Source organism: Scardinius erythrophthalmus (assembly GCF_964197995.2).
Source record: "Scardinius erythrophthalmus genome assembly, chromosome: 12".
In the NCBI taxonomy this organism is placed as follows: Eukaryota; Metazoa; Chordata; class Actinopteri; order Cypriniformes; family Leuciscidae; genus Scardinius; species Scardinius erythrophthalmus.
In genome coordinates, this window is record NC_138232.1 from 29296100 (window position 1) to 29309279 (window position 13180).

At 35.4% G+C, this 13180-nt stretch overlaps 1 protein-coding gene across 14 annotated transcripts; it reads right to left on the bottom strand.

Moving 5' to 3' along the window:
- Positions 1 to 255: 255 nt before the first annotated feature.
- On the bottom strand, positions 256 to 12969 carry rae1 (ribonucleic acid export 1; the record flags this gene model as incomplete). 14 transcript variants are annotated; one of them, XM_081381386.1, is made up of 13 exons in its annotated part: positions 12893 to 12969; positions 12388 to 12519; positions 12197 to 12301; positions 11908 to 12000; positions 11139 to 11225; positions 10889 to 10975; positions 9557 to 9628; positions 9229 to 9336; positions 7098 to 7204; positions 6931 to 7006; positions 6553 to 6747; positions 2508 to 2593; positions 256 to 644 (listed from the first exon to the last, which is right to left on the bottom strand). In XM_081381386.1, coding segments are annotated over exons 2-13 (1107 nt in total). In that variant the 5' UTR covers positions 12478 to 12519; positions 12893 to 12969. The 14 variants fall into 14 exon arrangements, with proteins under 14 accessions (XP_081237512.1, XP_081237501.1, XP_081237503.1 ...); XM_081381375.1 differs by having other exon boundaries at positions 12909 to 12933; XM_081381377.1 differs by having other exon boundaries at positions 12889 to 12933.
- Positions 12970 to 13180: the final 211 nt, after the last annotated feature.

The window sequence follows — 13180 nt, forward strand, 5'->3', positions numbered from 1 at the left end:
GCATGCGTTTTTTGACCTTTGATGCTACGGCACTTTAACAGATCTTGACAGTCATGAGGGTGTCAGGGAATTCTAAGATGTTTTCCCCCCAGTATGTTGGTTGCACCACTTGACTAACAAGTTTTAATAGTTGAATTGTTGACAATTAACATTACTGCTTCAAAAGTAAGTTTATGCAAAACTACAAAATTATATTTATGAAAGTCTGCATCATTTTCCCACCTGCAAAACAATAAGACAAGTGCAATGTCAAAATGCAGAGAAAGCTTGAGATAGATTTATTATTGGTTACATAATGTGATTATACACCAAGAAGAGAAAGAAAAGCAAATGGTGAAAATGCATTTCCTTTGCAAGGCAGTATCAAGAAATAAGAGCTGCAAGTAATGAAGAACTTCATGAAGAAGAAAAAAAAAAAAGGTACATCAATTACACCAGAAATGCTAAAGCATGGCTTCCTTAATCGTATCAAAAGCCACTGCTCACATCACCATTGCTTATGAGCAGTTGGCGCCCTTCCGATTGGTCCATAAAAATTACGCATTGCCATGCCTTTGGTCCAGGTGTTAGCCAAATTGAGGTCTCTCTCCCATATTTACACACTAATGCAGGTCTTCCAAGATATGATGTGAAGCTTGACGAATCTAAAGACAAGGAGGGGCAGGCGTCAGTCAATACAGCATTCTGCTTTTCAAATCAAATTTATTTTTGGTTTTCTGTTCCCCATGAACAAAAAGAAAGTTTTCACATGGTCAAGAGAGGCATAATGCTGAATTATTACATCTTTATTCTCTGACAGGCCAATTCAAATGGCTCCAAGTTTTATAGATCATTCTCTTGTATTAAGAGATTTATCTAATAAGTAGATCAGAGACCAAAATTCATATATATCCTCCTCTGCATATAATATCCACACACAATCATCCAAACACCTGATACTAGTCAATTTATCAGCACAAGAAAAGGAACGCAGAGACTGTTAATGTAATTTTCTTAAATCACCACCTTGGTATGGTATTACAGTAAAAATATATTTCAATATTTTTACTGGAAACAAATGTTTTTTTTAACATAAAAAAATGGAGAACTTAAAAAAAAAATGAAAACATGCAAAGTACTATAAATGCTAAAACTAATACAGTTTCCTTTGCATCCTACTTGAGCATAAACACAGCTGACTTTTTCGTATTTCATGGTATTTTTCAGATCAATGCACTGAACAGATCTGGACATGCTACCACAAAACAGCACAACTGTGTGTGGCTGTACAGTGTCATCAGACCAATCCAGACAGCCAACAGCAGACATTTCTTAAGACCAATGGCCTGATTGACTCCCAAACATGTGCGGCAGCATGTCATTATACTGTCTGTCTTGCAAAGCCATCTAACGTTGATCAAGTTAAAAGTGCAACACAGATTGATGTAATGACATTTTTGCGAATCTTTTTCCAGAAAAATTAAGCCATGAGGCCAAAGTCATTAATAACACACTTCTCTACAGAAGACCAGGAGAAAAATCATTCAAAAGTAAAGCAACCATTACAAATCTTTCCATTTTGTATCTTATGACTTTTCAATTATTTTCATAAGATTTAAGTCCTAGAGACGATCAAATCAGATTTAAGTGCTTAACTCCATGAATAATAATTGAAGCATTAAATTAAAAGTGGAAGTACTGAATCATTCTCTTCAACTCATTACTTGGCTACTGGAGTCACTTATTAGCATACATACCAGTAAAAGAGTAAATACACAGTTCAGAGTGTAGGCTAAGTGAACAGTGCCCAAGTGTCAAGTTTTTTTTTTTTATCCCAATATGTGCATGGGAAATTCCGTACACAATTTTCAAAGCCCATTCTGTGCACGCACACAATGCTTAAACATCAGGCCCCAGAAGTTTCAAGAACAGTATTCTTCTGTAAAACAACAATTGAGTGGACAGCTAAAATAAAATGTTAGCTCATGCTGTACATCCTAATTTCGAGCTTCTTTTATTTTAATAAAACTAATTTTAAATCATTCAAGTTAACTTATGTCTCAGTTAGAAGTTTGCCGAGGGCTCCTAGCAGCCCTGGCATTCTGCCTGAGAACAACTAAAATAAAATGAATTATGAAATAGAATGGAAACATCACAGCTAGATTTATGAATATTACTGCAAAACAAAAAGATTCATTCCTAGTAAATAGTTACTTTCCTAACATGGTTTTGATTTATATAGTGGCTTTCCACTAGTAAACAAATGATTCACCATTATACTCAATGCGTAATACACTTCAATCCTGAACATTTAATTTTGAACTTAAGTAAAATCTCCTTTCTGTACACCATTTTAAAAACAATTGTGCTCCTTCAGAATTTATCCCACTATGCCAAGGGCAACTTATTTATCCATCATGAGATACCATAGAACTCAGAAAGCATCACAACTCTGCGTAAGTCAGAAAGCACACCGGCCCTTGCACGGTGAAAGAAAGTCTCCACAGTAATGGACATCCCGCTCTCACCATTTCTTGTTCCGAGGCTTCAGTTCCTCAGCCGCATTCCTCAAGAAGATGTAATTCTTTTTCTGGGGATTGTAATACTCGTGTCCCTGTTAAACAAAACAGAGGGGAAAAAAAATGAGCAGAGGTCACAATGGTTTTCACTCGAGTTCAATAGAAAGACATAGAACTTACTTTCATCATTTATCGTAACTGTATCTAAGTAACTAAGACAACACCAAATCATAAAATCGACATTCTAAAGGCCCAATCACAGTTCACACCCGGAAAACGAATCTACCCATATTTTGAAGAATATGAGTAACCAAACAGGCCACATTGACTTCCATTGTATGGAAATAAAAATAAAAAAAGCCAATGGGGCCCATTAACTGTTTGGTTAACAACATTCTTAAAAATATCTACTTTTGTGTTCAGTTCAGTAGAAGAAAGAAATTCATACAGGTTTGAAACAACTTGAGGGTGAGTAAATGACAATTAAAATTTTTTGGTGAACTATCCATTTAATGGCAATTTGCATTCTTATTGCATATTCACACCTACTGGGTGGTTGTGCAAACATTTTTCTTAAAAAAAATTTTTTATTACAGTGAACGAATTATATTGTTTGTTTAATGCTAAATACATAAAATATACATTAAATAAAAAAGCAAGATTGATTGAACTAAATCAATACAGTCTGTGCTTGCAAAGATATGGCTGTAAAAAAATATTTTTATGTTTAGCCATTTTACTTCCACATTTGTTGTGAAATGTATCACATATCTATTTTATTATAGAAATACATTATATAGACAATGTCCCGTTTTTATTCAAAAACATTTTGAATGCACATTGAAGTGTGAGATGAAAATATAATTAATAAATTATGGAGTAAAATAAAGAAGATGTTATAAGTAAACTTACTCTGGAACAAAAGTTAAGGTTATCCACAAACTTAAACGGGAATGTTGCATAACCTGCTATCTAGAATACCCCCAGATGACATGCCTGTAGCACACACTAATAAACTAAACATTCTTGTGCATTGGTGTGGGCGCTAATATAGTTATCGTAATTGATGTGAACATCTCATAAGGCAATGATGCTAAATGCTGGGATTGACAAGTCCAGCTGTATTTTATCACTCAATTTTTTCTGTATATGATTAGTCCTTAAAATGCTTAAAAGATGAGGAGCAAGTACAATGGTCGACTTGATTACAATTTTTTTCCGTATCTTTTTGGCCATTGCGTTGTGCCTTACTTGCACTTAAAGGGATGGTTCAGAGTAATTTCAACCTAGGGTCCTTTGCACCATGACCTCAAGGCTCAAGCTAGGTTGTAATTACTCTTAACCATCCCTTTAATGACCTACCATGAAAGCAGCATTAGGGCAGTGTGCCAACATGTCAAAAGACCAACTTCTAAAAATGTGGCTAAAGATCCTTGGATTCTGTTTGATTCCGTTGCACTGTCAAGCTATTTTTGAATACAAGAATGTGTCTTATTCTCGAGGTCGGACATCCGGGACTTGTGCTCCCATAATGCACTGCGCACGCATAGCAACCACGGCGAAGGGTAAAACAAACCAGCGCCCACCATTAAGCAACACACGAAGCGGAAGACAAACGAGCGCCTAACTCTTTTCCTTTGGTTGCAAATCATGCCGAAAAACTGTTGTGTTGTTGGTTGCACCAACAACAATCTCAACTCTCAGATTCTGTCACTTTTATTACGAAATTCAGACAATAAATAGCGTTTTGGCGCTTGTAAATGTGACGCGACCATAGACAGTAAGTTATAAGGACGCGACAGATCCCTAGCGGCACGTGAACCAACCGATCTAAGCTAACAGTAAATAAACACGAATGAACAATGTTGAAAGATACAGTACAAGTTACCGAAATGTATATTCCTCATACATAATAACGTCCAATCAATCAAACAAAGGGGTCAATAAAACAGCTGGAGAACAATTCACATTACATTTACCCGGAAATCCCTTGGCAAGAAAAAAAGAGCTATAGGGAGTATTTAGCTAAATATGAATAATACTGCCAGCTGATGGGGCTCTCTGTATCATGTTTTCAGCAATAGGCGAGTTGTTTTTTTCTTGAGAAAAATTAATGCCTATCTTACGTAGCCTACCTAATATTTATCCAAATGAGTCAATATTAAATCAAATCCCAATAATTGAATTGAAATAATAAAAAAGTGTAACGTTAGCTTACCAGAAATTGTACCATGTAAACATTGTAACATGTTGTCACTAAACCTAATCAAATTCAGTTTAGTTACTAAAATGTTTTGACAATCAAAATACACTTAATGTGATGCAATATTTATTTATTTATTTTTTTACAGACGCTAGGAGACTGTCTACTGATAAGACATTTTGTAATAGAAGAAGATCTGTATTCATATAGCGCCTTTCACAGACATGTAAGTTAGTTAGTCACAAAGCACTTTACATGAGTGTTTTATTACATTCACTTCTCACCACCGATATACATTCGCATACAAAGATATCATTCATCATTAATACAAAGTAGTCCGTTAGTATCCATAATTGACATAGTCCACAGCAAAACTTCCATGAATAGATACCTTTTTGATTTGCCTCGGGCTTTGCCATCGGTTTGTTTTACCCTTCAAACATTGCGGCGGCTTGTTGCTACGCAGGTCACATGATTTGTGACGTAACGCCGACCAAGAGAATGTTCACTACTCATTCTAGACTAGTCAATTTTAAAGCCACACTAGGTAGGAATTCCGTTTTGGACAAACAACGACCCCTAGAGCCGCTGTGGACTACTTGTATTTAACGTTACTGTCGTAAATACCACTCACGCAGAGCAGTCTCTTCACTCATGGCCTGATACCCTCCCCCCTGTATACCGGTCCTTGTTCAGTCGGATGGAAGCTGTAACGAGTGAAAATAAGGTGTGTCCCCTTTAAGAGCTGCGCGCGCCCTGTTTAACTTTCGGCAGTCTGTATTGTATGTGCGCCTCGAACATTCCGTAAGCGGATTGTTTCTGTTTGATGCTCATTCTTGTCCTATTTTTGTCTATCAAGTAATGCTGTGGACGGTAAAACGTGTGACAGACAGTTACATGAGTTTGATTGGGGAATAAACACAACGCGTTTCAAATCGTCGGACATCGAACATCGAGCTAGCCTCCGAAGATGTCTAAGTTACTAATCCATCAACAAGAACGCCAGGTGCTTTTTAGCTCACACCAACGAGTGAAAGCTTTTCCGAGTGATATACAATATAAGCAATATACTTACAAGTCCATCAGCATGTGAGGACGTGTTGGGGGAAGTGAGGTAGCCTATGCCGTAAAGCAGTCGAATTTTGTAGTTCTTTTTGTGCGCGGGGGTTACTACCCGAACCCCGAAGTTTAAAAGTACGATTAAAAACGATACAGACCCCGTCAGGCTATGGCAGATATGTCATTCAACCTATTGTAAGTCAATGTACCATCACAATAGTCTTGGAAATATATTATGAAGGTTGAAAAGTTACCTAGTGCTGCTTTAAACCTAGTAAAAGCAAATCCTTTGCAGTCTCTTTCATGAATGCCATATTTTCCTGATCACTTTAGCATTACTGTTCTTTCTCCAATGCTAATGTTTGCTTTCTAGCTGATAATCCATCACGCTGTTGTTGAATTCAATATTATAAAACCTGTTTCAACGTTAAGCATCCAACCATATGAGAATCTGGGGCAAACTTAAGAGAGGCACTGTACCTTTGACATTACATAAAAATGATGGTTCCTAAGCATAAATATTGTATAAATGTATATTTGCCCTTTATATTAAAAATACACTTCTATGAAATTGACCATAGGAACTTAAGTGAAGCTTAATCTATGAGATATCCTAACTGACAATAATACTATACTAAACATTTTTATACTTTAACAAACAAACCTAAAATCTAATCTAAAGTCAATTATCTGATGTTAGAAAAAAAAAATCAGTTCATATTATTCATAAAACGCTCATATTATTTCTGATGTTAATAACATACAAATGTTAAATATTAATTGAGAATGTACCTTAGACCAGTCATAGCTGGAGGCGTAGGCAAATATGTTCCCATTGTTATTGAAGCAACAGGCTGTTATTGGTTGATCTAATTGTTCAGAGGTCTTCAGCTTAGTGCGGGCATCTTTATCCCAGAAACTGAAGCGCCCATCAGAGCCTACTGTTGCCAGAGTGCCATGGACAGGGTGAAAGGAGATAGCATTTACCTACAACAGAGAAACAAACAGCATGACCATTTTCAGTTAGCTGAATAACAGGCAAATTAGGCAAAAGGTATTATCTTTTGAATATTGTCTTTGATACAACACTGGCCAGCCTTAGATTAGACTAAATACTCTAGCAAAATTTGCATTGCATTTAAAAAAGTACACAAAAACTAGAAAACTCACAGCATAAATATCTTGGGGTGTTGCAGTATTGGTTCCATTTGACCTGTGGCACTTAAAGGTGAAATTGTCCTTGGCTCTGGGTTAAAAGATATATATTAGATAAAAAAATATTCTGTGTTACTGTATTAGCTGTTAAAATGTATAAACCAGATCATATACAGACTTACGGGTTAGGTGGGTTTATGTAGTGAATGGCAACTCGGCCCTCAATGCTGCCTAGTGCAAAACCAGTAGGTTTACTCTGCTTGTCCTTAAAGATAGCCACACAGCGGTGCTGTTAAACAAAACACACAAGTTTAATACACTGTTTGCAACTGCAACTTGCAATTGAAAAATGTTACGACCAAAAAAAAAAAAAAAAAAAAAAAAACACAACCATAAAAGTACTGTAGACCATAAAAGCTTATGTGCTATATTCAAAGTCATCTGAAGCCATACAATAGTATTCCTCACACAAAACTAAAACAACTATAGTTATTCGCCAAAATATCTTACAATCCTCAAATTTAATTAAAGGATTAGCTCACTTTCAAAACAAATTTGCTGATAATTTACTCACCCCTAAGTCATCCAAGATATCCATGTCTTTCTTTCTTCAGTCGAAAAGAAATTAAGGTTTTTGAAAAAAACATTCCAGGATTTTTCTACACAGAATGGACTTCAATGGCAACCAACTATTCCAATGTTCAAAGAAGGTTCAAATGTCTAGTGATCGATCGGTCATTTAAAAAAAAAAAAAACAATTATACACTTTTTAACCACAAATGCCCGTCTTGTACAATCTCTGAGATGCGTCTCTGATGTATTACGTCATCACGTTGGAAAGGTCACGAAAAAAATAATAATAATAAATTAAAACAAAGATGTCGGACGATTTTGAAGTTGGAGGAGAAAATGAGATGACATTTTTCGCCCTTTCCTACCTTTTTGAACCGGAGTACACAGGCAAATAATTTAGATGATGTGACGCGTGACCTTTCCAACGTGATGACGCAATGCGTGGCACATCTCAGAGATGGCACACGACGAGCATTTGTGGTTAAAAAGTATATATTTATATTTATTTTATTTTATTAGAAAATGACCGATCGTTTCACAAGATAAGACCCTTATTTCTCGACTGGGATCATGTAGAGACTTTGAAGCTGCATTGAGACAGACATTTAAACCTTCTTTGAACATTGGAATAGCTGGTTGCCATGGAAGTCCATTATATGGAGAAAAATCCTGGAATGTTTTCCTCAAAAACTTTAATTTCTTTTCGACTAATGAAAGAAAGACATGGATATCTTGGATGACATCGGGGTGACTAAATTATCTGCAAAAAATTTTTTGAAAGTGAACTAATCCTTTAATTCCTCCATATTTTCAAACTTGGCAAGTAACAGGTGGTTACAAGATATGAAAGAACCAAAAGGTGAGTAATGATTCATTCATTAGAGGTTCAAGCATGAAGTGCCGAAACCCTATTGTAATTGTTAATTTCCAAGGATCAGCATTCTCACCTTAAACTGATCGGGCAGACCAAAGAATCTATATTGGTTCATTAAAATGAGAATCGAATAAAATCGAGAAAAAAAAATATTTTTATTTTTTTTACCCAGCCGTAGTTACTTCTTAAATGGTGTTAGAAAGCATTAAAATTACACTGACTTTACAGAAAATACAGATTTCAGGATTGCATGTTTTGTGTATTTGTTACATTTCACACACACACAGTGAGTTCTTAGAGTATATTTTAATTGAATTGCCATAAGCAAATCGCGTTTGCCGGGGAAAAAAAAGATTTATGGCATATGACCTAATCAATGTACAGTCTTTTTAGATATATTGCAATATTTATTGCAGTATTTATTTATTGTATATTCACATTACATTGTCACAAAATACAAAAGATTTTTATTATTATTTCTATGCTACAGTAATACATTTCAACAAGGAGAGCAGCTTGCACGGATAATGGTAGAAGATTTCTTACCAAAAAATACTTTATTTAGAGTTCAAATGCAAAGACAAAGCGTTTTTTAATTCACATCGTCATCTGTATTGTGTGTTTTCAAATTGAAAATGTTTCATCTTTGCATTTCGCTTCTAAATAAAGTTTTTTTGTAAGAAAACTTCTATTATGTGTCCGAGCTCCTCTCCTTGTTGAACTTTGATATGTTTTTTGAGCTTACGCACCAAAGTAATTTTTATTTACTAACTCCTCCTGTATTTTGCTTGATGTTTTTTTTGGTCGTGAATTTTTCTAATCAATTACTTCAAAAATTGAGTGTTTAGAAATGAACTAATACGGACCTGATGCTTCAGAGGCGAATCTATACGTCGAAACTCTGAAGGCTGATTTTCCAACTGGTAAACAATAAGACCACGTTCTGCTGTAGCAACAACAGCCATTGGATATACCTATAAAAGATATGCACAAAATGATTTCAAGAAATAATTTCAGAAAAAATATAGTTTATTTACCATGTACTCAGATGTTAAAATAGAAAGAGGTTCACTTTGCTAGTCAAGTACACACACCAAAATGAACTCAAGCTATCAATTATACTGGAAGAGTGAAAGAAACAGATAACCTTCTAAATTCATACTATAACAAATCATTCAAATCGCACTCCTTTACCACATCTGCACAGTAACACCTCTCTGGCATCTGCAGGGACATCATGGGGTTTGGGGAACGTGTATCCCAAAACTGTCAAAAAAATAAAGAGAGGTAGAGAAACAGTTTGCTAATGACACTGAGACTGTGATTTTGTCAGATACTGCACACTGAACTGTGATAAAAAAGGAAAAAAAGTCGGCACACCATGGCTCCAAAAATGTGAAAATTTAATAATAGACTCACACACAGGTGATAACGTTTCGAGCGTGTAGGCTCTTCGTCAGACAATTAAGAGTTAAACACACCACGCCTTTATACTCACAATAAAGTAAATTATTAGAAGTAATTATTAATAACTATTAGAAGTTTTAGAAGTAAATTATTGATGTCCCCTCCGTGCTGTGGACACTTCACCAATTCTATACCTAGGTATTGTAAGGTAGAAACAGAATGTCTAAAAGTAGCAAAATGCTGAGCGACCAGACTTTTGAAATCTCAATTTCTGATAGCGCAACGATGTTCTGAAATGCAGGTTTTTAAAGATCTACTCATTTTGCCCACATAGCAAAGGCCACAAGGGCAGAGCAGCATATAAATTACATTAGCCGTTTTGCACGAAATTGTCACATCAATTGGACATCAATAATTTACTTCTAAAACGCGAAACCTTCTGGATTTACACATTAGATACTATGGCACCTAGGGGATTAAATGAAGAATTTGATATTCGTCCGTTTCTCTAAGATTTGTTCTTGATGTTGTTATTTTGGTTTATGCAGGTATCATTATTTAAATGGATAGTAATTTTGTATGTTTACTTTGATTCTCACATTTAATATGCATTACTTTTGTATTTTTTCCTTTGCCTTTATTTGTTTTTCTGGGTGACATTGGTATTATTATTATTATTATTATTATATAATTATTATTTTTATTTTTATTTTGGGGGGGGCACCCAATTTGAGCAACATATTGCTTTGGATGTGCGTGCTTTTGATCTGATTTTACACTGAACTGTGATACAATTAACTAACAACTACAACTTAAGATACATTGGACTAAAAGAGATCCAAGCACACTTGCAAGCCCAATTTGATGAAAATATTTTTTTTTATGATCTTCAAACCAAGACAAACAGAACTGACCAAAAAGAACTGTCACTGGACAATGTTCCACCAAAGGATTGTAGTTTAAATACATCTTGGTCCATAAATTATAAAAAATATGCGAATGTGAAGAAGTGAATCTGGCAAGCTTATTGTGGTATAATAAGTTGCACTAGGCTATATGAGGATTTAGACTATATTTCAACTGTGCAGCCCTAAATACATCAAAGATGGGTTCCAGCACCTTCAGTGTTTTGTCCCAGCTGCCAGTCATAATACAGCTGTAGTTTGGTGCTTTTATCCAGTGAATTGTCTTGATTGGGCCTTCATGCTGGTCAAGGGAAAAAGTTGTAGAACCTGTTAATCATACTGTAAACCAACACAACTGAAATACATATACTAAAAGGTATGGTATGGGCTTTGCTAATAATTTACTTTGATTAGCCCATTATGCAGAAGAATAAGAATATAAAATGAACAAATTAACTTCTTACTTGCGCTATCTGAATGGTCTGATTGCTGTTCAGATCCCACATTTTGGCAGTTTTGTCACAGGATGCTGTAAATACTTTACTGCCATCCTGTTAATACAAAGCACAGAAGCAGAATTGGGTGAGAGGATGTATCATGTCAGTTTGTAATAAAAATAATATGGAAAATAGGACTCTGTTGGTTCAAGATTCTGACTTCTGACAGGAATACCAAATTGTATGCAAGCCAAAAAACAAAACAAAAAGTCCAACAATCTATCCATTTCTTATTTAGAATAATTAAGAACCTCCATTCAATTTATGAAATCCTAAATGGATTACAACAATTCTTGTGCATTTCAGTAGAACAGTTTAGAGCTAAGTGAAAAAACTAATTCTGTGTAAAATTCTATGCCAGCTCTGACCCAAAACCAGAAATAAAGCAAACAAGCATAACAGCCTAGGATCAGATGCAGTTTTAATGCCTTTAAGTTGTGCAAATGCAATGTCTAATCTGAGTCAGTATTGTGGCTTTTATTGTGTAAATGAAATGCCTAATCTGAGCAACCAGCATGAGAAGTTTGTTTTTGTGCAAATCAGTGCATGTCTTGTTTTCTGAGATTGTGCACAAGAACGATTTGTGCATTTGCAAAAATGTGTCCAGTGAGTAAGATTCCCATTTATTTGCTTTAAAATAGACTTTATGGTGAATAATGTTGGATGGTTGGAATGTTGGAAAGTCTTTAAGATGTGAAAATAACCCACTAATAATTATGTGTGCGCATGATCTTACATCACTCCAGCACACATCCAGAACTGGGCCTGTGTGCATCTGCTGGGCTTTAGGGACAGTTTGACCATTATCTTGAACCTCCCAGCACCGCACCTTAGTTAACAATACATAAGCAAATGTATCAGTTGCAAGCTGAAAGAAGCGTTATTCAACAACTACAAAGATGCAATAACATATTTGTAAGTGGAAATTAAACTCAATGTGGTACAAATATAAAAATACTGACACAAAGAAACACAAGTGAAAATGTATATTTAGTATAGGAGAAACGACTATGTCAACGGCTTACGTCATTGGCCCACGAGCCTCCGACAAGAAAGTTCCCAGGCATCGTAGGAGGACTGAATGCCAAGCAGCTTATGCTGTCATCGGGTGGCGATGTTACTTCAACATCCTATTAACGACACCTCAATTTAATTAACATGTACATATAACAATATAAATATAAGATATGTACGGATATTATATTTCTGTATTTACCTTCATTGGATTATGACTATCTGTGGTGGTGGTGCCAAATACACCTGTTCCAGCGGACCCAAAACCCGTGTTCGTCCCGAATAAACTCATTTCAGTCCGTTAAGAGCAGATCAAACAACAATGAATCAGACCCTATACACGGAACATGCGATATAGTATTAACACGTGACAACAAAGATCATCTACAACACCTAACGTTACACCGATTCAAGTCAATTTAACGGTAACCTTAACAAACGGCTACTATTTTGAAAGTGCCTGAAATGAATATCATAGCCAGGTTATAAAAAGTATATTATCATGTTCACATGCATTAAACCACAAACCGTGCGATGGGTTTTAATAGCCTTCAGAAAATACAATCAAATTATAGGCCTGGGCAAGATCTAAATTATTGGCAATATGCTATCAAAACATCTTAACCATCTAAACTCACTAACTGCCGCGGAAATATTTGATTACTCCCATAAAACCGGTTCCCGCTTTAGAAACGATACACACATACATACACACACACACACTCTGCTAAAGGCACTTCCGTCGCTCAGTTATTTTGGACGTGCTTTGATGACGTCATCCGTTGGTTTCAAAACCGACATCTTTAATTTATTTAAGTTACTTCTTTGTTTAACATCGCGGTTAAAGAGACTGTGAAATATTTAGGTATTTCAATTACCTAGAGATTCCAGAGATTCGAAGGTTAGTTTGGTTTTAGTTTAATTTTGAAAATAAAATGCAAAAAGTCAACAGAATCTTGAATTGCTGGTTGCAGAGAGATATATATAATTTTTTG